A 26457-nucleotide genomic window follows, 5' to 3' on the forward strand; every position below is an offset into this window, starting at 1 on the left:
TCTAATTAAACGATAATTAAACCATCATCTATTGAAGCACAAAATGCTCTTTGTGATGCTGGAGCACATGTTCATCTGGTTTTACAAAAACTTCTGAATTTAAGTGCTCAGGTGCTGCTGTTATTAGAGCAAACGAGGGATACATCTAATACTAAGACATTTTAAAATCCATGGTAATGTGTTTTAATTCAAAATTTAAATTATTGTTTTGAATTGCAAAATAGAAGCATTTTCACTAGTGGTCTTAGAACCCACTGTAAGTGAAAGTGAACATTTGGTGTACATGTGCTGGTCATATAATTAGAATATCATCAAAAAGTTGATTTATTTCACTAATTCCATTCAAAAAGGCAAACTTGTATATTATATTCATTCATTACACACAGACTGATATATTTCAAATGTTTATTTCTTTTAATTTTGATGACTATAATTGACAACTAAGGAAAATCCCAAATTCAGTTTAAATGGTCTCTCAGTCTAGTTCTGTAGGCTACACAATCATGGGGAAGACTGCTGACTTGACAGTTGTCCAAAAGACGACCATTGACACCTTGCACAAGGAGGGCAAGACACAAAAGGTCATTGCAAAAGAGGCTGGCTGTTCACAGAGCTCTGTGTCCAAGCACATTAATAGAGAGGCGAAGGGAAGGAAAAGATGTTGTATAAAAAAGTGTACAAGCAATAGGGATAACCGCACCCTGGAGAGGACTGTGAAACAAAACCCATTCAAAAATGTGGGGGAGATTCACAAAGAGTGGACTGCAGCTGGAGTCAGTGCTTCAAGAACCACTACGCACAGACGTATGCAAGACATGGGTTTCAGCTGTCGCATTCCTTGTGTCAAGACACTCTTAAACAACAGACAGCGTCAGAAGCGTCTCGTCTGGGCTAAAGACAAAAAGGACTGGACTGCTGCTGAGTGGTCCAAAGTTATGTTCTCTGATGAAAGTAAATTTTGCATTTCCTTTGGAAATCAGGGTCCCAGAGTCTGGAGGAAGAGAGGAGAGGCACACAATCCACGTTGCTTGAGGTCCAGTGTAAAGTTTCCACAGTCAGTGATGGTTTGGGGTGCCATGTCATCTGCTGGTGTTGGTCCACTGTGTTTTCTGAGGTCCAAGGTCAATGCAGCCATATACCAGGAAGTTTTAGAGCACTTCATGCTTCCTGCTGCTGACCAACTTTATGGAGATGCAGATTTCATTTTCCAGCAGGACTTGGCACCTGCACACAATGCCAAAGCTACCAGTACCTGGTTTAAGGACCATGGTATCCCTGTTCTTAATTGGCCAGCAAACTCGCCTGACCTGAAAATCTATGGGGTATTGTGAAGAGGAAGATGCGATATGCCAGACCCAACAATGCAGAAGAGCTGAAGGCCACTATCAGAGCAACCTGGGCTCTCATAACACCTGAGCAGTGCCACAGACTGATCGACTCCATGCCACGCCGCATTGCTGCAGTAATTCAGGCAAAAGGAGCCCCAAATAAGTATTGAGTGTTGTACATGCTCATACTTTTCATGTTCATACTTTTCAGTTGGCCAAGATTTCTAAAAATCCTTTCTTTGTATTGGTCTTAAGTAAAATTCTAATTTTCTGAGATGCTGAATTTGGGATTTTCCTTAGTTTTCAGTTATAATCATCAAAATAAAAAAAAATAAACATTTGAAATATATCAGTCTGTATGTAATGAATGAATATAATATACAAGTTTCACTTTTTGAATGGAAAATAAATCAACTTTTTGATGATATTCTAATTATATGACCAGCACCTGTATAAACATTGTGTAACTAGTCACCATATTTTTAAAAGTATATTTTTAATCACATTGTTTGATTTATTTTTGTATGCAGTTATTGTTTGTGGTTAACTTAAATCATGCTGTGGTGTGACAAATTAATTTTTAAAATCATAAATATTCCACATTCTCTTATAAATATTAGGCCATGAATCTTTATGTGTAACAATTTTACAATAATTATAAGTTGTTTATAACAACTTTATAAGTTGGCATGATACGCAAGTTGAGATCACCTTTAATTCACCATTGTCACATATATAGTAGAGATATTCAAATAAATACAGTATATGTAAGGAATTCTGCAAATAAACAATCACAAGTGGATCAAGAAATTCTTTTTAATGTGAAAGCTCTATTTTCCATAACCAACAATGTATATAACAGCAGTCGTGGTCAAAATAGGCAAACAGATATAAAACATATAAGAAATGACCATTATATGAGAAAATTTTATATTTGCTTGGATTTTAAAATAAATTGAGCATAGTGTACTTTAACATATTAGTAAACACAAGCATCTAAAATGAAGACTTCTCCAATACACAACAAATATCTATGTATTTAAAATTACAATATGCATTTAAAAGATTTTTTTTTTTTTTTTTTTAAATGTAAAAAAGCTCAAAAGCTACTCTCAGGTTAGTGTGGGATTTATACGTGTCTGTTGTTGCTGCTCAGCAGTTTGGGATAAGCGGTCCCGATAGAGCGGCCATGTCTGTGCACCACCATCTCCAGCTGGTACTCATCCAGATTGACCACAGCTGTGGTGGTCTTCTCAGTGGATGTGAGGAACAGGATGGTAAAGATGGCCATCTCAAACTCAGGGCTCACACCAACAAAGGCACTGGCCACTGGCTTGACCAAACCATGCCAGCTGAACTGCACGTTCAAGACATGGTCATCGTCATCAGGCTGCGTGGGAGAGAAACAAATACATATTCAGCAAAGCCTTCACACAGAACAATCAATTATTATCTATTTTAATGTTATCTTCGGGTTTATTGATGAAAGAAGTACCACATCATTGTCCTTGGCTTTGTAGCCCTTGTAATCAAGAAGATTCTGCTTCTCTTGCAGGTAAAACTGGACCCAGTTGTGAAGACCCATGATTTCTCTGCCAAACTTGGTTTCCCCAACAAACACATGCTCAAATCCACTGGAGTCCTCTCTTTTTGGAAAAAAGAAAGTGATGTAATTTATAATTATAGCAGATAGGGAATAAAAGATGTTTCATGTTACACTGGAGTATGTTGCTTACCCTCCATTTCTGTCTCTATGATAAAGACGGAACCACATGTAGTACAACTGACTCTTAAACTGTCTCAGATCTGAGCGTGATTTCCTCTTACCAATCAGGTACCGGTGGGCACGCTGAGGGAGTAAAATATGATAAATATAAAACAGTTTTAATTAATGACCCCAGAATCACCATACGCCCTTCAACACTCTTTTCCTCTTGTCATAATAAGCAGCTTCCAAGCACAGGGTGTGGCAAGGAACAACCACAGTGTTTTGGTTAGCAACAAGAAAAAAGTGAACTTGTCTTAACATGAAGTACTTTAAAGACTTTTAATCTATTCATTTTTGTTGCCTTTAAAAAAAAAAAAAAAAAAAGGAAGAGGAGATTTCTTATTTAGTAATAATTTGAGTCATTCTGTACCTTCATGACCGCTGTATCTAAGATAGCATCCAGAAAGGAGTTATTTTCGGTCACCTCCTCAGTGGTCACCCTCTCTGCCACACCAGTGGACCTCTCATAGTTGTCCAAAAGCTTCATGAAACCTGTTGAGAAGTGAGAAACAACCTTCCTGTACTTTATTTCTTCACCATTTTGTGAAATTTCTATAGGGATAGTTCACCCAAAAATGAAAATTCTGTCATTATTTTCTCACCCTCAAGAGTTCCAAACCTGTATGAATTTCTTTGTTATGTCGGTAACCAAACAGATTCTTCAAAAATATCTTCCTCTGTGTTCAGCAGAACAAAGAAATTCATACAGGTTTGGAACTACTTGAGGGTGAGAAAATGATGACAGAATTTTCATTTTTGGGTGAACTATCCCTTTAAAGTCTCAAATACTTCAAAAACAAAGCAGAAAGCCAAAACGTATGCTCAAAATATGTCATAGGTCAAAATATTTACTATTTTTTTGTATGTTAATTAATGTGCCTTACAAAACTGATATGTTCCCTGTCTTGCATTGTAAATGTGAAAAAAATGTGTATTAAAAAAATTTCATCATGTCCATTTTGCTATCCTTGTCAACCCCATTAATCCAAAATAGGTAATGAGATTTAAAGGTGCAGTATGTAATATTTTCTGTCCGCTAGAGGTCGCTAGAGGCCTATTCAAAACAAAGGTGTACGCCATGTTGACGCCACGTTTGAGCGCGGAATCTTGGGAAATTTGGTCTTCACCTCAATGGACGCTGGAAAAGAATTGGGATAGGACTCGGGAAGAAATCATGTTCATGGATGCGATTATTAACCTTACTGTAATATGAAGCAGAGCAGGACCGAGTGTTGTGGGAGCTGAACGAGGCCGCCGGAGCGATTGCGCAACACATGCCTCATGAGCAGCGGAACTTTTATTATGCTGCAGTCGCCGACACCGCTTCCGCTTTTTTGGTCATGAGTATGAGGTAACACAGCTCTGTTTATCATATTAGATACATTTGAGTGTGTTGAAAATTATGTTATAACGTTACTCTGTGCGTTCGCTCGGCGGCTGCTGTGAGACACTGTTACACACTGCAGTAAGCTAGATCGATTTTAGAATACCATATTAAATGCTGGATGGCTTGTGTTGATAAATGGCATACAATTAATTTTAAAGCGTATTGTTTGATGGAAAAATTCTGTATTATACTGTTACTAAAAATAAAGCTGCATCTGATTATGCTATGTTAGCTACTTGACGAAATAGTGTTTTTGGCATGGTAAAGCATGGTACTCGCAAAAAAAAAAAAAAATCAAGAAAATTTGATTTAAACTATAAGACTAAACGTGTTGCGCTATATAACAATAATTAGTTTTCTGTCTATAAATATATCAAAGCAGTTGTTTCCTTGCCTATTAAAACATGTAAATATTAAAGCATCTTTACATTTCCATGGTTTCTACAAAATAAAATCGAAAACCGAGGGTAACGCGGGTATGACGCAATTGACAGGCGACTCCTCACAAGTCCCGGAGCCTTGGTTAAAATTGTGATTTTCTCACGATTTACAAATAGTTGCAAACATTTGGGATATTGTAAGTACTCAAGTGAACAAAATATATAACACTGGCTTAGTGGTTTTTGGATGTTTTACTGCAAAAATCTTACATATTGCACCTTTATAGTTTATATGCATGAGGGTTAAAAAATAACATTTCGGATTCTATTTTTTCTGGTAAAATGTTGCATAAAGCAACCAATATATAAGTGATCAAAAATAGGGACTGAATGCAGCATAAACCAGCAGTCAAAATTCCACCAATCAACTTTAACAAAGAACTGCCTGCCTAAACACGCAACTCTTGGTGTGTCTCTATTAAATGTTTCAGCACAGCTTTTCTTTTTTGCAAACTGACAGAATGATTAAAAAGGGTTAGAAGCTTTTTTCTTTAGTTGTTGCATTTTTACAAAAGAAACATACGTGCATAAGTGGTAATGTTGTTCAATTTGGCCTCATCGACACTGGAAAACAGTGGGGATGAGGCATGGTCTACTGCACTTGTGCTTCCCTGTGGTATGTAACCAGCTTTGCCCTAAAAGAAATGTTAGATGTTTTAATGTAATACATGATCTGTCACTATACTTCATATTGTGGGACATTAGAAAATACTGACACCTGTAGTGTGATTTTATAATCAGTTCCAGGCTTCAGGCGATTCACATCCAGCTTCCAGAGCTCATTGAAAATATTCGAAAGCTCCTGGTTTACAGTTTGACTGAGTGTGTAGGGGAAAAAAAAGTGAACTGTATAAATTGCATAAAAGTTTTCAGATAAAGTCCATTGCATTCGTGTAAAAAATTAAAGGCAATGAATTAAAATAATTTACCTTGCTGCATCACTGGGATTAATCAGTGCCAACAGCACAAGGATCCATCCACAATCATACCTGCAACATACAAACATAATGTGTTCTGAGTTTGTTTGTACAGTATATTTCATGGCAGCTACCTACTTAAATTGACATAAATTATGCAATGATATAATTTACGTTCATAAAACTTAACCTGCTGGGGCTTATAGTAAAGAGAAATGCAATATTAAACCGCAGAAGTTAAAAGCAAAGGATATTCTAATACATTATTAACGCTAAACACATGAACTTACTAACACAAATGCGACTTAAGAGGTCCCAAAAACAAGATAATAAACATCACCACGTTAAACTGAATGACCTTTTGTAAAAACATTCTACTTTTTAAAATTATGTTTAAAGACGTACAAGCGTAAATGCCAAACGTAAAAGTGTTTAACGTACCGCCCGCGCATGGTTGAGGCTATGAAGAGAGTAACGTTACACAGAGGAAAGCGAATTTGTGTGGTTTTCATATAGCACGCCCTGTGAAGTGACCCTTGACGATGTTCTCATGCCTGAATACACCCAAATACGTTGTCTGAGTAAACCATTTGCATTATAGCAAAAGAATAATGGAGTAGAATGAAAATGTACACCAAAATGGGCGGGGCTTATGGGAGGTTGCCTATGATTGGTCAAGAACGGTAGACACTGTGTATTTTTTTAAATTATTTACAATTTTAATTTTATTTTCATTATTTAGAGTTAAACTACACTACAGAACGCCGAAGAAGCAGTACGCAGCACTTTATCACAAGGCGATTAAATTACGATTTTAAATTACTTTAAAAATTTTAATAGAGACAACAAAGGACGATTAATGTTACCATTTGTATATCAGATAGTAGTATATTAGATAGTAAAAGTGTGAATGGAAACGATACATTTCAGTGCAAAAATATAATTAATAAAACAGGAAACAGTCACGAAGTACAAGGACTTAATCATTTCATCAGTTTATTTCTAAAAACTGAAAGCAAAAACAGGATACAAGGTATAACCTGAGTAAAAAACCTGATATTGAAAGCATGAAAGAAATTAAGTTATATCAACATATCACGTATAAAATGAAATAACAACATGGACTTATTATAAAATACTAGCAAGCAACTATCTACAGACTGTCCAACAGATGGCGCTGTTTATCAACTTATGGACAGTTCTTTACCCTGGGACAAAATATACCAAATTTCCCCCCAAAATAGTTACTGCAATTATTGCTAATAGAAATCGCTATGGGAAGTTTAGTATTTAGTTTGGAAGCAGTGTTACTCTTAGTAAAATGGTTAGCTTGTACATTTATGGAAGAATGTGCATTCAAAGTGCATTATACTTCATTCTTTTAAGTCATACACCATTGGTTGTCGAATTTACTAATTGACACGCGAATATAACAAGCAAAGCCTGCATGCTTTCAGTGTTTTATTCACCTTTGAAAACGAGCAAAAGTCAATGAAGTACAAACATGTAACTCTGAAATGGTTATGAGTGGCACTATATTTTAAATACATTATTCAGGTGCTTACAATTTTGTGCACATGCCAGTATTGCATTAAAGATTCATGCATTTCCATACACGAGAACATTATTGCTATCCTTTAAGTACTGCAGCAGTGGAAAAATAATTCACAATGAACTTTTATTAAAGTAACAATATTTTATCCAAATGAGATTTAAATAACATGCAAACCTTTACAAACTGGATGTAAAATATATTGTACAGAGTTTTGCATGCAAATGCGTGAAGCATATGCTGTATCAATGCATGTACTGGCTTTATAAATTGTACAGGTGAAAACAACTTTTTTTTAAAAAACCTCCAAACATTTATGTTTAAGACTGCACCTAGAGCTTTCATTTGAAATATTGATGATACATGCTAGTTTCATTATTGGCAGTGTACAACTTCAATCTATTAACAATTTAATAAAATATATCTTTGATTTTGACTGAAAGTGTCACTGTGCTCTTCTGCCACCATAACTGGCACAAACATGTCACAGATTTTATTTTAGACCAGCAAACTACAGTAGGACTGCTACTCATATCATATCGATCCACAAAAACAAACATGACCACTAACAATCTGATTAAAAAACAGGGCAGACATTCTTCCATCTACCTTCGGGAGACATAATAATTCATCAAAATGTTCTTAAAAGGCAACTGAAATACTTTAAAATGGTGTTTTGATGAGTTGACGTGGCTGTGATTGATATATTTGGCATTCAGATGGAGGTGCGGTTGTTGACAGAGGAATTGGCACAGTCACTTCCGATTAAAGCAGCAGCACTAGGGGTGAGAGTGTCCCTGCAGTACCCTCACACGTTGGAGTCATCATCCTTCATGTTGGCATTGGGAAATGACGTGGAGATTTCCTTGAAGAACTCATCCTCCTTCAGCATACTCTGAGTAAAGAACACATAACACACACTTGAGGCTCAAGCACTATATACACAGTATATACACTCTAGGTTTGACATTAAAAGAGTTTCTTTAATGTTGAAGTTTTTGTGGTTACCATTGTTCTGAAGAATCGATATAGTTATATAAGTTATGTTAGCATTTGCTATGATAGCTGTTGATTTTAACTGAAAAGGATATGATTAATGCTGCCTTCACATGCTATAGGAAATATAGAATAGCTTATCGTATTCAAGCTTGCACATGAGATGGCGTTAATGTGCTAATTTTTTTTTACCTAGGAAACTTGTATTTACGATAAATCCGAGAGCATGTGAAAGCAGCATAATTGGTTCCAGGGCTACAACTCCCGTAGTTGGAGCAACTTAATTTTTTTAAGTGATCAACATAAAAATGTGTGTTTATGCTACAAATTATTAAATTCCTCTAATTCAATCTAACTTGTTGGTTGAACATAAATTCACTCAAATTTGTCAAAAACTGATGCAAACTGTTGCGTTAATGTTTTTTGTTGAGCCAACACATTATTTTTTAGTGTATAAAGCAAGACAAGTGAGATCAGATGTGCAACTGCCTGTTACCGTTAAGTTGTTGATGCCCTCAGAGAAAGCGCCAATCTGCCTTACTGTCCCCTCAGAGTCCTCCATCTGGATCAAAAACAATGCAAAGAGGAATTAAGGTCGATTAAGGTTCTTGACTATCGATTAATCAACTGAACATACAATTCCGGTCAAACATTTGAAATAATTAACTTTTATGGTCACCAAGGCTGCATTTGTTTGATCAAAAATACAGTAAAAACAGTAATTTCGTGAAATATTATTGTAATTTAAAGGAACTGTTTTCTAATGTAATATATTTTAAAATGTATTAAATGTATTCCTGTGATGGCAAAGCAGAATTTTCAGTCTTCAGTGTCACACTTCAGAAACCATTCTAATATGCTCAGTTATCATCAATTATTATTGATGCTCAATTATTTGTTTTTTATTATTATCAAATGTTAAATTTTTGTTTTTACTGCATAATAATTTTTGTGAAAACTGATAATTTTTTTTCTTTGTTCTTTGATGAATAGAGAGTTTAAAACAATAGCATGAAGCTGAAAAGGAAATCTTCAATAATATTATAAATGGTTTTACTGTCACTTTTGATCAAATGAATGCATCCTTGCAAAATAAAAGTATCAATTTCTTTCTTTCTTTTTTAACTTATTTACCCTAACTTTTGAAAGGTCATCATGGTTTTCACAAAAACATTAAGCAGCACGACCATTTTCTTGATGACCAAAATCAGCATATTAAAATGATTTCTGAAGGATCATGTGACACTGAAGACTGGAGTAACGGCTGCTGAAAATTCAGCTTTAAAAAAATTACATCTTAAAATACATTCAAACAGAACATTTTATTTTATTTTAAAATGTAATAATATGTAAAATATTACTGTTTTTACTATATTTTTGATCAAATAAAATGTAGCCTTGTCAAGCATAAGAGACTTCCTTCAAAAACATTGGAAGAAGCACTTTATTATTTATATATTTATTTATTATTTATTAAATATTTATTATATAACTCCTGAAAATTTCAAAAGTTCAACCTGACCACCAGACATCATGCACCAGACAGACTCTATCACTACCTGGTCGAATCGATCTAGGTCATCATCATATATCTGGAGCTCCATGCCTCTGTAGCCTTTCTGGAAGCTGCGTCCTTTGGGCATCTCCACATCCATGGGACAAACATACTCTTCATTGTCCTCTTGCTTCTTCTTCCTACCAAACCCTCCAAATGCCAGCTTGTGCGGCTAAATTTGACACACACATAAAAACATGTTTAAACTCAAATGAATGAATCATATGCCAGTTCTGCAGGAGATGGCCTGGAGATGTTCAGCATCATACCTTGACTTTAGCCGTGGCAGTGAGTAAGATGTAGTCTGGGTTCTCTAGACAATCCTGTTTGAGTTGCTGGGCCTCAGAACCCACCAGCAGGTTAAAGTGAGTGGCCAGATGCCTCCGCAGCAGAGTCTTATTGGGAGGAATATTTAGTAACAGAGCCATCGTCTCCACATTAAAGCGAGGTTCCAGCACCTGAAACCACGAACAAAATGACGCCCATTTCTTGGAACCAAACTTGCACTTTCTATTACTCAAAGAGATTGGGTCGAGAGCAACAAAAGCAAAAGTTATCTTTAAATGTGGTTTGATTGGCACAGTTCGTCATTTTGCTGAAGCTTTCATCTAAACTTCATTTCCACTGAAGCAACCTGAGGTTAAGTGCCCATGATAAAGGACCAATGTACTTCAAGTGAAATCAATGAATGAAATGGTATGATGTAATTTCAAATTAAATCATGTCAAAGTTCTGTTGCTCTGCCTTCTTTGACGTGGATATCTCCGGTTCATTTCTTCTGTTCAGTCCTTTGAGATCAGACTCGAGTAAAAACATGAACACACAGGTGAGCTGCTTGATAGTAGAAATTAATAGTAGATAGTAGAAGTTGTAATTCTACTTGAAAGTGACACTGACACAGCTTTTCATGTTTAATACTGTAAAGCCACTTGCTTTAACCCTCATGTTGTGTTTGGATCATTTTGACATGGAAAAGATTTTCCTGTACCCAAAAATGCAATACTTTTTGTAATTTTTTTTTTTTTTTTTTTCCCTCCACATTGTAACACTTGTGATTCCCAGTCAAAAATGACCGGCCTACAAAAAAATTGCTTATAAATCTCTCATTATGCTACATCACCAAATATTGGATTCAAATCTTTTTGTCAACTTGGTTTTTTTTTTTCAATTAGGACAGGTTTTATATTTCTTTTTTGGAACTGATCGATCGTAGGCCTTATTGATCTGAGCTTACATACCTCAGATTTTGAGTGAAAAAAAACATTATTTGTAGATAATTTTGTCCATATTAAATAAAACATGAAAAAATGTGCACTGTTTATCACACTAGTGTGCTTTAATGTTTAACCAGGAAATCTGTTTTGAAATGCTTTTATTTTGTACAAAATGGCACAAAGTCACACTTGTGGTCTTCACGATCAAAAATGACCTGCCTACAAATAAAAATAATAATAAAAAAAAAAACGTATAAATATCTTGTTATGCCATTTTATCACCAAATACTGGATTCAATCTTTTAGTCAACTTGTTTTCTTTAAATTGGGACAGGGTTTTGGGGTTTTATATTTATTTTTGAAAATGATTGATCGTAGGCCTCATTAGCCACGTTTCCACTGCCGGGCCAAAGGCGGGCGTGCTAGTGCGTGCCAGGGCCGGTCACCTTTCCACTGTCACTTCCGGGGCTTGATCGTGCCTCTTCGGTGCTTCCTCTGTGCCAAAGGCACGGGTTTTTCGGCCCACCAAAAACCTTGGTCCAAAGCGGGCCAGCTGGGGCTTGAGGCGTGGTCGAGGTGAAAGGCGGAGCTAGTCGTAGTCAGGTGATGGTCTACACGCTGAAATTGGTTGGGTTGTGTGACGTTTGATCAAGGGAGGTGTGTTTAAGGGCAGGTTTTAGATCAGTGCTGCGGAGCTAGCGGACCGACAGTGGAAACACAACTTGATTTTGGCCTCGGTGCCTAAGGTCTGTGGCCATAGGCCCAGCCCGGCACGCTGTCAGCCCTGGCTCGCACTGGCCCGACAGTGGAAAAGCGGATATCGTGACCAGGAACTCAACAAGTTTGCCATTTTTGTACAAAATAAAACCATTTCAAAAATACATTTCCTGGTTAAACTTTAAAGCACACTAGTGTGATAAACAGTGTGATTTTTCATATTCAATGTAAAATTGACAAAATTATCCACAAATGATGCTTTTTTCACTCAAATAAATAAGGCCTACGATAGATCAGTTCCAAAAATAAATACAAAACCTGTCCTAATTGAAAGAAAACAAGCTGACAAAAAGACCGAATCCAATATTTGTTGCTAAGGTAGCATAACGAGCAATTTTTTGCAGGCTGGTCATTTTTGACCAGGAACATCACAAGTGTTATAGGGTTTTCAACACAGCACAAGGGTTAAAGCAGTCTTTTGTATAAAGTGGTATACGTGACTCAACTTGACTGCAGTGCCAAATTGCAGAGCTTGTGCAAACATATCCACATCGCTATGTGCGGATGATCAGGGTGCTTTCACACTTGGTTCAATTGCTTTATCCAAACCACAGTTCAAATGCTCACCCTGCCCATTTAACCATTTCAACCAATAACCTAAACTAATATAAAGACTTTTCTCACCATCAGTCCTCCATGTACTCCACTGCCCCTCAGGTTGGGCGCATATTCAGCCAGGTCAACGGACCGCAGCCACTCCATCACACGGTGGTTAGTCCATTGAGAGATCTCAGCAGGACTTATGTTGTTCTAAAATGATGGTGAGCACAAGGATTGCTAGTACAAGTACAAAAATAACAGGATAGCAGAAATTAGAGTTTGGTCTCTCTTCCTACCTCATCTGAAGGTCTCCGCCGTAGACAGTTGGGGTCATAGTTGTTGAGCCGGAGCACCTGGATGGCTCTTTTAATACTGAGGTGATGTAAAACACTGCCCACTTTCAGAGATAACAGGTCATCCTGTTCAGCAGGAGTAGAAAAACATTACTAAAATGCTAAAATTTGTTGGTTACCTTTTTATGAAAACTGATGCTACTCAATGAACCGAACACCTTGTTTCTTATTACAATACCATTCAAAAGTTTAGGGGTAGTCAAATTATATTTATTTATTTATGAATTAATACATTTATCCAGTTAGGACACATTAAAATTTCAAATAATTACTGTTCTTTTGAACTTTATATTTCTCAAAGAACCCTGGAAAAAAAAAAATCACGTTGTCCAAAAAAATATTAAGCAGCATAACTGTTTTCAACCTTGATGATGATAAGAAACAATTTATTGAGCAGCAAATCAGCATATTAGAATGATTTCTGAATGATCAAGTGACACTGAAGACTGGAGTAATGATGCTGAAAATTCAGCTTTACCATCACAAGAACAAATTACATTTTAATATATATATTAAAATAGAAAACAGTCCTTTTAAATTGACTAAAACAAGACTAACCACAGTCATATAGTGAAGCATCCGTCCATCCACACGGCCCTCGTCAAACTGAGTCTTGTACTGCGGGAGGCCGATATCATCAAGCCACCCTAGAACAGAAGGAAAGAGGTAACAACTCAAATACAGTTCAATCAGTTTTGAGAAAATCGAGATAATTATTCAATCTAATTGTTAGAATTAATTTATCCATATTTCAAAAACCAAATATATGACACTGTGGATAAATAAACATCCATTCCTTACTTGTCACCCAGTGGTAGTCTAGTTTGCTCCTGTTGTCATCTTCCTCTGAGCCCAGTGCCTGCAGGGCCAGCTGGAGTTTCTTTCTGTGGAGAGGGTGTTTTATTCCCAGCTCCTGCATAGAGAGAGCAGAACAGTCCTTAAACATGAACTTCAGAAGGAAAACTGATTATTACCAGGTTTAAATGTGGTCTCAGAAGTTTGGACTCCACTATATGCTCTCATCCTGGTTCTGAGTAATAAGAACTCACTCTTTCCAGATCCTGCTGGGATGCCTGCAGGAGCGTCTGGCCAGAGGAGACCCACTGTCTTGCCAAACTCACGTACAACCCCAGTCCCTGCTCCTGCATCCAATCACACACCTGCTCCCGGGACCAGCGGGCAAATGGCGCATCCAGCTCGCTGGAAAACACAAACTAGAACATCTTACAAGACTGATGGAGATATTTGCCATTTGACTGCATGTACTACTAAAATGTCACTCTGACAACAAAATAAATTAGTTTTTAATGAGGAACTGAACCAATGAATCAATAACTAGCAGCACAAGCTACATGCATGTGAGCCTGTCATCAGGGCGTCTTTACCAACAGCAGATCTTTCCATTTTGAGAAGGCACTCTATCCTGTGTCGCTGTGAATACTGACCTGTTGGTGTTCTGCAGGTCACGTGACCAGCCCAGCCTGGGCCCAGCTGTGGCTCTGACTCCACCCCGTTTAAACTCACTCTCTGATAGGTTATCATCCAGGTTGAATGTGGTTGATTGACTTCTTTTGAGTCTTCAAAGAAGAGAGAAGGTCATTTTTATCATGTTCATCTCAAATTGAGGTGGGTTAACTAAGCAGATTACAGATTTACTGACACCGTTTTTTTTTTTTTTTTAAAGCATAATATATATTATTAAAAAAAAAATTTCACAAGCCAGAACTTCAAATGCCAGATTGCTACATTTAGTGTGATGTTTTATACATTTATAAATTATGTTCATGTAAAAAAAGGTTACTTGGAGTTTTATTATTTTGCATCAACAACATTCAATATACAGTACAGTCCAAAAGTTTGGAACCACTAAGATTTTTAATGTTTTTAAAAGAAGTTTCGTCTGCTCACCAAGGCTACATTTATTTAATTAAAAATACAGTAAAAAACAGTAATATTGTGAAATATTATTACAATTTAAAATAACTGTGTACTATTTAAATATATTTGACAAAGTAATTTATTCCTGTGATGCAAAGCTGAATTTTCAGCATCGTTACTCCAGTCTTCAGTGTCACATGATCCTTCAGAAATCATTCTAATATGCTGATTTGCTGCTCAATAAACATTTATTATTATTTTCAATGTTGAAAACAGTTGTGTACTTTTTTTTTCAGGATTTCCTTGATGAATAGAAAGTTCAAAAGAACAGCATTTATCTGAAATACAAAGCTTCTGTAGCATTATACACTACCGTTCAAAAGTTTGGGGTCAGTAAGAATTTTTATTTTTATTTTTTTTTAAAGAAATTAAAGAAATGAATACTTTTATTCAGCGAGGATGCGTTAAATCAATCAAAAGTGGCAGTAAAGACATTTATAATGTTACAAAAGATTAGATTTCAGATAAACACTGTTCTTTTGAACTTTCTATTCATCAAATAATCCTGAAAAAAAAAAATATTGTACACAAATATTTTGTACAATTGTACACATTAAATGTTTCTTGAGCAGCAGATCAGCATATTAGAATGATTTCTGAAGGATCATGTGACACTGAAGACTGGAGTAATGATGCTGAAAATTCAGCTTTGCCATCACAGGAATAAATTACTTTGTGAAATATATTCAAATAGAAAACAGTTATTTTAAATTGTAATAATATTTCACAATATTACTGTTTTTTACTGTATTTTTAATTAAATAAATGTAGCCTTGGTGAGCAGACGAAACTTCTTTTAAAAACATTAAAAATCTTAGTGGTTCCAAACTTTTGGACTGTACTGTAAGTAATAAAGAATATTTGTAATATAATCATACTTATCATAATAAATTAATATTATTTTTATACTATTATACTATTTATTGATATTTTATGTTAGCTTTTATTTTTATATTTTCAGTTCTTTTTAATTTTAGTTTACATTTTATTAATTTTGCATGTCATTTTATTAGATTTTTAATATTTGTATTTAGCTTTAATTTATTTTTATTTCAGTTTTAGTAAATTAAGCACTTTAGCTTTAACTTATTTTTATTTAGTTATAGGCAATTTAGTTTTTACTAATATTTTATTTGAATAATTTTCAATACTTATTTTAAAAATTTTTATTGCTTTTTCTTAATAAACAAAAACGACTTTCAATAGTTTTAGTTAACAATAACAACACTGCTACGATGAAATATGCTGGATAAGGAATGTCCAAAACATCCACTGCATCTCTGATTCAGACTCACTTTCCAAAGAGTGCTTTGATTCCTTTAGACTTTTTCTTGCCCTCGGGTGAAATGGGGAGAGTGTGTGTGCTGTCACTGTCAGCTGACCTCTGCGGCATGCCTGCCAGATCCAGATGGTCAGTGCCGTCCCTCTCTGTCTCAGCTGTACAAACATACACAAACACAAGTCCTGTTGTCACCACAAAACAACACATTACCCATAATGCCATGGCCAGTTAAGCATCAAATAAACTGAGGATTATGGGAAGTAAGAAAAAACCAGGCAGTTTTCAGTCGGAGACCAGAGCAGTAAAAATGTCATGAATAACAGGAAGTTCAAAAGAAAAAGCTAGAAAATTACAGTGTCTTCCTTGAACTACTGGAATCAGCATCATGGGGCAACATTGCAGATGACTTCTCGTCTGGACTGAAGAACAACTGGATTGGGTTTATTTTAAGAGTGGAACCATGGAACAAAGTCACATGCTGACATGCAAGTTAACACAATGGAAGTAATAACATCTCTGTAATAGAATGGCACTAAATCCAGCCTGAACGTACATTCTTATGGTAGTCTAGATGTGAAGGGCACATATAGAGCTGTGAGAATGTGGTCAGAATATTTGAGTGCCTGGTAATGTGGTCACAAAATAACATGCGATGAGGACAGAACCTCCATATTCTTCATCTCAAATGGCTCACGCTGGTTACCACATGAGCTCAATGATTAAACACGTCTATTTAGACTATTATTTTCACAAGAGGACTTCAAAAAACCCATAATCGTGATTACCTTATTTAATATCATCTCCTGCTATGAAGTGCAGAAATGAAAATAAACCAACTTTGGCCTATACCAAATTGCTTACTTTCAGAAAGACAGAATTTTTGGAATCAAGCTTGAATGAAGCTAAAATAAACTATGTGGTCACTTCTACAATGTTAGAGATCACAATCATTAGGGTTTTCAAAATCAATAAAATACTTGTTGCATCACTGTGTTTAATATAGCAACTGAAAAATGTAATTCCTCAAGCACCCTTGAGTCTCAAGTATGACTATAAATTTGCCTAAAGAGGACTTATAATGCTTTTTTAGTGTGTAATGTTGTGGTTTGAGCATGAAAAAGGTCTGCAAAATTACAAAGCATAAAGTCCACTCCAAAGGGAGTTATTCCTTTTATCAGTACACACTGTTTCTGAACTCCCTGTAACCCCTCAATAGTAGTCTTGAGTTTTCTTCCAGGAATGTACACATCACAATATTCCTCATTTAAATAATTTCATCCGAGGTATACACAAAAAAGGGGTGAGACCTGGTTGAGTTGCGTCAAAGTCTCTTTCAAGGAAAGTCTGTTCACTTGGCGGCCATATTTGCAATGCCTCCAGGCAGCTATTTCGGGCATCCAAGACCAAGTCCTGTCTATTTGAAAGGAGGAATCCTGACATCTCAAAAACTGCTGGCCGAACTCACAATTAAATAACATATTTCAAATCAGCAACAAAATCTGACAAACTGTCCAATAAATGTTGTTTCTTATGCTCAAATGGTGCTAAAAAAAAACAAACGTATTTTTCAGGCTTGACCAGCCAATGCGCATGTGTAGTCCTATTCGCGAGGCAGCTGCAGTGACACAATGACTTTATCAATCAGCGATTGGCTCTTTTACTTAGAAGGCCGAACGTATTCCGCCATATTTGCCGTTGCAGTTACTCCCGTTCATAAGTAAAAGGAGTGAACCGTCTTTCTGTATCTATAGTCTTCGGTTGTGTTAGTAGCATGTTGAAACTTGCAGTTATGGTAAAGGCCGTGACATTTCCGAAACACGCTTGAAGTGGTTGACCAATCACAACACATTGGTCCAGCTGACCAATCAGAGCACATTGTGCTTTTTGGAAGGAGGGGCTTCATTGAGATTAATTAGAGACAAATATTGTGTTTTTGAACATTCAAGCATGAAAACCTAGTAGACCCCAAAAACAAAATCAGGACTTTGTAAAAGGGCATAATATGCCTCTTTAATAGCAGAAGCAGTGAGTATGTTTGATATGTTTGATATTTTTCCTTGAAGGGAAAGAAAGAAAAACACACCACATCTGCTTTGTCTTTCTCTAGAGAGGCCATACAACAGGTCTAACCCATAAATGAGTGTCTGTACTGCTGCTAAAAGAGATGCATACATACAGTACCAGGCATATGTTAGTCTAAAAGTCTGCATGTCCAAACATTTGTCTTTTACTGTGCATACAAACAGAGCAGACCATTTTCCAAAGTTATTGGAGCTTTTTTGATAACAGTAAAACTTTAGCTGACCAAGGGCATATTTATGTAGAAGTCTTACCCAAATTAGGGGCACTAGCAGTCCTCTTCCCTCCCTTGATTTTGAAGAATCCCCGTCCAAAGGAAGATCTCATTTTCCTGGTGCCGAAGCTGTCATCCTCAGCAGTACGAGAAGAGCTTGGGGATTTGGGTGGTAGAGTTGTAATCTTGTTGAACTCATCAAAAGCTTTGCTCTAAAAGAGCAGGAAGAAAACATTTCAGAAACCTCAAATAACTTCATGTATGAAATAATAAATAAGCATTAATATAATATAATATAATATAATATAATATAATATAATATAATATAATATAATATAATATAATATAATATAATATAATATAATATAATATAATATAATATAATATAATTTAATATAATATCAGAATTACCTCTGCTGCTAATGGCCTCTAGAATTAAAAATAACACAATAGAAATTATCTAACTTTAAATCCTCACAATTACACTGCAAGTATTCAATATACTGCTTATGCCTAATGAAAACTAATATATTTTTTTAGTCTTGAGTAAGCTGAAATTCACCTTTTCACTGGCTTTTTCATCGAGGTTGTCCTGGCTTCCTGATTTTGTGACATCTGATGTTCTGAAACATGAAAAGACACAGTTACCATCACTATTTCCAACATACAGATGTTCATAAGTGACATCTTTAGGTATCAAACCACCATGTTAAGGTGTCAGACAGACACTTTGTTTCACAATAATAGTGGCATTTCAGGTTTCCCAAAAACAGGCATTTCAAAATGGTAACCGAACTCCACCAGACACAATACTCACTCGGGACTCTCATGTAATGGGGTCTCCTGTGATTGTGTTGGCTCCTGACACTCTTTATCACTACAAAGGACAAACACACAAGCATTGGGATGCAGAGGTGGTGGCAAAGCATGATGGGTAAGCTGTGAGGTGTATAGACAGGCATACATTGATGTGCTAAAAGTGAGAAAGTGACACTATTAAACACTACAGAATGATGGGATAGCATAACGAAGGTGACAGTCATGAACTCTGACATAGATAATGGACAAAAGACATTTCAAAAGACAAGAAAGGATGGAAAGAGGATGCTATCATAAAAACACAAGAAAGGAAAAGCCTTCAGAGGTGAAACATGGAGAATGGGATGCTTAGCTAGTATGCTGTGACATAGGTAGGATGCTTGCGGATGTAAACCTACAACCACAGCTATGATATGAAAGAATGTTTGCTTGTCCAGAGTTTGTGAGATAATGCCTGCATGAAAAAACAACCTCGGCAGACACAAAGTGTGTTTTAAAGTACTGATCTGAGACTGTACCTTGATGACTGCATGTGTTCCAGTACTGAATCGCTGTCTGCTTTGTCTGGGGATGATACTGTGAACGATGGCACTTGGAGTGTACTGACAAATGTAACCGCCTACGTATGAAGAGAATATGCAAAGGTAGATTCACAACAGTGAATTCAAACAATCTTTCAAGCATAAACTCACTTTTTAAAAAACAAATGCAATATTTTATATGAATGTAATTTAATATATCATTTTTTAGCCATTTTTTGTTTTGCATTTTTACATTATTTTTGACAAAGTTTCCCCTGTTTAAATATTCAGATTTTTTCTGTAATTCCCTCATTATTGTAAAACATAAAAAAAAAACAGTAAAAAAAAAACTGAAATATTTTTCTACTTTTACATCAGCATTTACATCTTTCATCATATTTAAATTATGCATTTTTTTGTATTCAAGGGAGTGTTATTGTTCACTAAAACTATTAAAAAAATATTTTTTGTTAATTGAAAAAGATTAAATTAAATAATATATATTAAATAAAAAAACTAAATTAAATGAAATAAATGTTGCATTCACAACTAACTGAAAATAATATATATATATATAGTAAATATATAAATAATACTATAAATATAACACTGATTTCAGGAATGGCAAATTTCATTAACAATGAGTTTTGGAAGTACTTCATTGAAAAAGTTTGAGAAATCCTACTGCATACGTCACATACCAATGATCCAACACCTCTGAACAGTAATATCTGAAGACATTCAGTCACTCCATGACAAGTGACTATCTACTACTTGAATCGTCAGTGACAGTATGAGCCACAGTTGACATGCTATGTGTACTGCAAGTGTTCAATTTTGCTTTTAGCCTAAAAAAAAAACCATCAACACAACTTTACTGAACTGTCAATCAGCCTGGGTTGCTCTAAATTAAGAATAATTATAGTTTGCAGTTCTTTAACAAGGATGCAGACTAACCAACAAAAGTGAATGGTGTAACCTCAAGGGAAATATTATATGGATTTTGTTGGTCTGAAAAAAAAAAATTGTACCTCATTTTGACCCCTCACAGCAACTTCCTCTGTGTAAGCGAGCAGAGACTTCTCTGTGTCCATGGAAACGGAAAGGGCGGTGGACATGGAGAGGGAGCTGTCGCTGTTGCTCTCATCACTGTCTCCGTCTTTGACCTTATCTGATGAGAAAGACAGGAGAGGAGGGAGATTAGATCATTAGCTGGGGAACAAGCCACACAGCACCAGAACAAATACAGCCTATCACTTAACAACAGCCTTTTATGGGATTTAACTAATTGAGTGAATCTCTAGAAAATGTAATAATATAATATAATAAATAAAATATAATATAATAAAAACTCAATATAATAAATAAAAGCTTTATTTAAACCATTAATAAATATTATAATAGTACATAATACTAAAATAACAGTGATAAAAGCACTTCATTCACATCCCTTTGGAATTGATTTTATTAAAAGTTAATGAAAAATAAATCACCCTTTCTCCCTTGAGCTGACATGACCATTTCTTGCACTTTCTTGTAACGCATGAGTGACTGTCGCAACTCTTCAATCTTGCGGTCCTACACAAAGCATCATTATCAGCATTAAACGCCAAGATCTTTTATTAATTTTCAAAAGCAACGAGAAAGGAAATTATGACCTAAAACTACCTTCTCCTCATTTGCCGCCATCAACGACTCCATTGCTTTCTTCATCTTCTGTACTTCCATATCTGCAAAGAACAGGCATAGACCATTTCATAACACTAAAGGGCAAAGAAACATAAGGCCTCAGGCCTGACATTTAGCATCACATTAACTGTAGACAGACACATTGAGCTGAAAAATAACAGTGACCTTCTGTGACAAACATGAGAAATGTACACAACAGAAGCGAGGAGGAGCTTGTTGGGATTAAACGTGAGTGTATACAGCCACAGATATGAGTGGACATCCAGCCTGTGAGGTCATGAGGAGTGTGAACATGGGTTACGGTCAACTGCTGATAATGGAGGGAAGAGAGGAAGTGAGGTGAAGAAACTAGCTTTGGGGAACAGGAGGTGTTAAAGTAGGAGGTGACAGGCAAGAAACAAACAAACAATCATGTAAATGTGACATGCCAGATGGTGACCACAATCTCTTGTCGACCCCACAATCTCTTGTCGAATCTCAGCCGACCCCTGACTCTTGTCAGGGCTACAACATAAGAAAGTATTGTTATTTATTACTCGTTTCCTGGGCCTAAAACTAACTTTTTGCCACACCCGCCAATGGATTATTAGGATGCTGTCACTTTAAGACCTGCACGGACCCAGTATACTGATACTGTACACGTCTGACTGTTTACTAGGATATTTTGTGTGAATTTGTCCTTTCAAGCGCAAGAAGACATGAAAGAGAGTTTAATTCAGTATTTGCGCGTTGTCTGAGAAGCAGCAGTCTGGGTGCCCACTTCGTCAAAACTTCCTACAGTGCACAAGTAACAAACTGAGTTCCCTTTTGCGTCTTCTTGCACTTCAAAATTTAAATTGGCAAGGATTAAACTTTCAGAACGATGCAGCGCTGCCCAGTCAACCGTTCCAAGCATCGTTTACATTTGGTCACGTTCATGTTCTCACAACACTGCATTTTTAGAATTCACAAAAATGTTACTGCCCAACTGCCGATTGACACCATTTCATATATTTGCCAACGCCAATTTTCACTCGCATTTGGCGCTTGACGAGTGTTAATTTCAGGCCCTGCTCGTTTCCCTTTCCTATACCTAACTGGTATTTTTAAACCCGTTAATATCCTGTGAGACTAATTTGCACTGCTTCATGTCATAGAAAAGCAAGCTTCATGAGTACCATGCCTAGACATGCAGGCACAGGAAGTAGAGGACTAAGAGGACAAAAATAGTACAAAGATTAAAAACTGAAAAAAGGATGGATGTGTAGAAGGTAGACATGAAGTCCCCTTACGTTTCTCTTTGAGCCTCTTTTTTAATGTTTCCTCAGTATGGAAAACTGTTTAAGACAGAGTAATGATATTAAACGTATTCTGTTATTGAAGGTATTGGACCAATAAAGTGCTATGCATAAAATGTAAACATGTAAAAAAATAAAAACAGTGTCAAAAGCAAAAGACTAAAAAAAAAAAAAAAGGAAAAAATAAACTAAATAAAAAACAATAAAATAGCAAAAAATATATATAATAACAACTGATTAAGTTGATCTACTCCAGCTTCAGTTTTAAATGAGTCAGTACAGCATCACAGCATAATGACAAGACAAAACTTGGCCCCTGAAGGGCATGCTGGGACAGGCAACACTTTGATTACATTACATGACCCACCTCTCTCTGTGCTGTCTAGGCCTGCAGGTGTTGGGGATCTGGACCCCGTCTCATCCTGCAGCCTCCTCAGATCTCCATCTCTGCCATCAAGCTGCCTTCTCAACGTAACCAGCTCCTCCTGAACATTAAGACACACAGATCTCACAACGCTGAATCCAAAACCTTGAAGCACCAACAAAGTTAACAGGTTCAAATCCCAGTAATACCAAACCATGCAGTTACTAATTACTATAAAAGGCACATGCAAAATTAAAGTTCTGTCTGATGTATAAATAATTTGGATCAGAGTTATAAAAATGAAAATGGTAGACAGATATATTGATATTAAAATGTATTATTAATAATATTTGTCTAATTAAGAGATTACTGACAAAATTACTGATAAAACTAGACAAAATAAAACATGTTACAAAATGTACTTTCAAAGTGTCTTTTTTTGAAATTCATCCATTGATTTTGGCTTTGACACTAAAACTTTGTTAATTGGCCACGCAGGCAGGGTTATTGAATTATCTTGCACCACAAAATAGCAAATTATATTGAATTAATAATTATCTATCTACGAGTAATCAAGATCACATTCAAGAACTTCATTCAAGAGTTCAAAGCATTGCCAAGGTGGAAGAGAAGTTTATAACATACAGTACACACACAGACACACAAAAAAAAACTAGAGTAGCACATTTCTGCAAACCTCACACTGATCTTTTTGAAGCGTGTGGCTTAACAGTATGCTACAGTAGGAAGTAGCAACAGAAATAGCTTCTCCTACATTATAAAGCAGTCTGAAATTTAGCCCTCTCAGCTTAAACATCACGTAGAGCCTCACACTAAAGCATACTTGTGGTTAATTAAACATGCTGAAATCTTATACTGGTGCCACTGCTTAGAGAAGAGGGCAGATTTAATGAGCAGCTTTCAAATCATGATGAGAACTTTGTCTGTACCCTTTAAATGGTGTAAAATGGAGGGCTATGGAGCTACTATAGAGCTCTCAGTCAAGCTGACACGATTAAAAGTTTAATTCTGTAATGATATGAGAGAATACACTCAACAGTGGCCCTAGAATGTACTCTAAAGCAACACTTAATGTCATTGTATTGTTAATAAAATATTAAGTTTGTCCACTGTAAATGCTTAAGTGCCTAAAAGCAAAGTAACAGTGCAAAAATAACTAAATAAAGGGTCTTTGGATCACAACCACAAGCAGTAACCACCCTGAGGTATGCCGACCTTAAGTTCCTGGATTTTTTGTTCCTTCCTCTGTTTCTCATACTGCATCTGGCCCATTTTGAGTTTCAGGCTAGAGAGTTTGGCCATTAGCGACTAGCGGCAGAGAGGTTAGCCAAGGAGGAAAAAGGAAAATAGACACTTAAAGATAACAAGAATAGTGACAGGTTATGCAAGAGAGACAAGAGCAGAAGAGAAAACCCTATGCAAACCTAAAGATGAAAACATCACGTATTGTTTTCACTAGTAAGAAACTAGTATTGAAACTCACCTTAGTGGATTTCAATTTCTTTTCATATTGTAACCGTTCACTCTCCATCTCAGAAATGCGATATCTCAGTTCATTAATCTCCAAAATCAAACCCTAAAAAGAAAAAAAAAGCCTTTAAAATGCAAACAATCACCATTATAAATATGAATTTAATAATTTGAAATTTACTGTTAAATGAATGAATAATAGATTTAAGTTAAACTTTATTGACTGTATAGGTATGCTGTCGATTACCAACAAAAGATTTAAAAACCTAATAATATTAATAACTTGATTCTAAATGCATACAGATTATCAAACCCATATTCCCATTCATGAAGCTTCAAAGATGAGCCTTCTCTCATGTTTGAAATGCTTTACGAGCAAAAAAAAAAAAAACAAGAATCTAGTGACAAGCTTCCATTCAGCGCTCAGGCCTTTCAGGGCCAAGCTCTTTGTCAGGATGTCTAGCATTCAGCCGTGGATTTATGATTCAATAAACAGAACAGAACAGCCTCCAGTTGTAAACACTCAGTGAATGCTCCAAATAAAAAAAAATAAAATAAAAAAAGATACATCCATGTTGAGCAGTGACAGAAAACTCAGAATACAAAAATCAAAAATACTTACACTACAGTTCAAAATTTTGGGATCAGTCATTGAAAACTGGAGTAATGAGTGCTGAAAATTCAGCTTTGCCATCACAGAAATAAATTACATTTTAAAATATATTTAAATAGAAAACAGTTATTTTCAACTTATAATATTTCACAATATTACATTTTTTACCATTTTTTTTTTTATTAAAGGTGCTACAGAGGATCTTTTCGTCGACTGAGAAACCAAAGACTGTTAGTGAGTTTTTGAAATGAGTGCATGTGTAAGAACAACCCCCCTCCTTCACAGCTCATTTCAAGGGAACGCCTCCCAAAACTCATGCACGAGTATTGGAACACGAGTGTTTACCACCGGCATTCGCTGTGTCGTGTTAGTGGATTCATTATGTCGGACTCACCGCAGGTAACTCATAATCTGCAGTTGTTATTCCTGTCTCCTGACAAAAACATTGCATGCGGCGCCTGTGGAGTGTGGAAAGTTACTGGAGCGCGCAGCCGCGCACGTCTCTCACAAGGAACGTCATGGCAGTGATTGACAAGCCAGAGGGCCAATCGTTTACGCGATGATTGCGTAAATGATTGGCTGATGTTTTTAAGGCCCTACATCATGCACAGATGATGTATATTAATATTATTCCATTCAGTGCACCTAATAAATAGTCTTTTATCAGTTAGTAAAGGCAGTTTCAAGTAATATTGCAAAAAAGTATAAAACAAAACATCCTCTGTAGCACCTTTAAATGAATGCAGCATTGTTGAGCATAAGACACTTTCAAAAACATTTGAACAATAGTATACATTCAATAATTCAGACTACAGCAGTTCTGGTAATTCTTCAAAATCTACAATGACATATTATAGTCCCAGTCTTAACAGGATAAAAAAAAAGGACAATTTAGCAAACAAGCTAGTCTTGCTGAGACAATAAATTATGTGGCAGCAAAATAACACAGGAAACTACAGAAATAATTTATATCTTTGAAAAATGTGTTTATCATCCTAGACCAAACACACTTGCCAATTTAGTGCACAGTTTAAACAATAAATAATTTGTATCTCTGATCTAGAATTTTCTAGGAATAATGGATAACACAATCACAAAAAAAAAAATGGATGGCCGATCTCTATGTCTGTAATCTACAGTGTTTGATGCTAAACCTTCAAAACCTTGTTTTTCTCCATTGTTCCCAGGTGAAAAAATACTATAGTAATTTATAGTAAATACTATAGTGTTTCTGAACCGTACTTATAGTAAATTGTAGCATTGTATATATTAACACTTTGTTAATGAATGCTACAGCATACTTTAGTATTAACTATAGTGAACTGATAAACTGTAATAAATAC

The 26457-nt window shown here is 35.8% G+C and overlaps 2 protein-coding genes across 6 annotated transcripts in view; both read right to left on the reverse strand.

Moving 5' to 3' along the window:
- Nucleotides 1-2130: 2130 nt before the first annotated feature.
- Nucleotides 2131-6485, reverse strand: endouc (endonuclease, polyU-specific C). The gene is made up of 8 exons (XM_048168150.1): nt 6282-6485; nt 5853-5912; nt 5642-5741; nt 5447-5558; nt 3467-3588; nt 3065-3177; nt 2824-2974; nt 2131-2718 (listed from the first exon to the last, which is right to left on the reverse strand). Exons 1-8 carry the CDS (start codon nt 6350-6352, stop codon nt 2458-2460), a joined length of 990 nt encoding a protein of 329 aa, XP_048024107.1. The 5' UTR covers nt 6353-6485; the 3' UTR covers nt 2131-2457.
- An 803-nt stretch (nt 6486-7288) lies between these two features.
- Nucleotides 7289-26457, reverse strand: part of ppfibp1b (PPFIA binding protein 1b) — a 32922-nt gene continuing 13753 nt past the window's right edge. The window contains exons 7-28 of one of the 5 annotated variants that reach the window (XM_048168144.1): nt 24515-24607; nt 24247-24339; nt 23014-23131; nt 22641-22685; nt 21349-21410; nt 21174-21258; nt 20712-20851; nt 19678-19778; nt 19158-19217; nt 18903-18963; nt 18381-18552; nt 16061-16202; nt 14273-14404; nt 13877-14027; nt 13629-13740; nt 13386-13474; nt 12771-12893; nt 12559-12684; nt 10213-10401; nt 9948-10115; nt 8885-8950; nt 7289-8287 (exon numbers count right to left, since the gene is read on the reverse strand). In XM_048168144.1, coding sequence (XP_048024101.1) covers nt 8201-8287; nt 8885-8950; nt 9948-10115; nt 10213-10401; nt 12559-12684; nt 12771-12893; nt 13386-13474; nt 13629-13740; nt 13877-14027; nt 14273-14404; nt 16061-16202; nt 18381-18552; nt 18903-18963; nt 19158-19217; nt 19678-19778; nt 20712-20851; nt 21174-21258; nt 21349-21410; nt 22641-22685; nt 23014-23131; nt 24247-24339; nt 24515-24607 — 2415 coding nt within the window. In that variant the 3' untranslated portion in view covers nt 7289-8200. The remainder of the gene's footprint in view (nt 8288-8884; nt 8951-9947; nt 10116-10212; nt 10402-12558; nt 12685-12770; nt 12894-13385; nt 13475-13628; nt 13741-13876; nt 14028-14272; nt 14405-16060; nt 16203-18380; nt 18553-18902; nt 18964-19157; nt 19218-19677; nt 19779-20711; nt 20852-21173; nt 21259-21348; nt 21411-22640; nt 22686-23013; nt 23132-24246; nt 24340-24514; nt 24608-26457) is intronic. The other 4 variants (XM_048168148.1, XM_048168145.1, XM_048168147.1 and 1 more) reach the window with 4 other exon arrangements.

This window comes from Megalobrama amblycephala, linkage group LG19 (genome assembly GCF_018812025.1).
Source record: "Megalobrama amblycephala isolate DHTTF-2021 linkage group LG19, ASM1881202v1, whole genome shotgun sequence".
In the NCBI taxonomy this organism is placed as follows: Eukaryota; Metazoa; Chordata; class Actinopteri; order Cypriniformes; family Xenocyprididae; genus Megalobrama; species Megalobrama amblycephala.

Excerpts from the sequence above, each read along its gene's own strand:
- endouc (XM_048168150.1), bottom strand. The coding sequence starts at position 6,352 with ATGAAAACCACACAAATTCGCTTTCCTCTGTGTAACGTTACTCTCTTC. Across the intron at positions 5,913-6,281 it reads GCCTCAACCATGCGCGGGCG|GTATGATTGTGGATGGATCC; the intron begins GTACGTTAAACA and ends TGTATGTTGCAG. Across the intron at positions 3,178-3,466 it reads TAGATACAGCGGTCATGAAG|CGTGCCCACCGGTACCTGAT; the intron begins GTACAGAATGAC and ends TTACTCCCTCAG.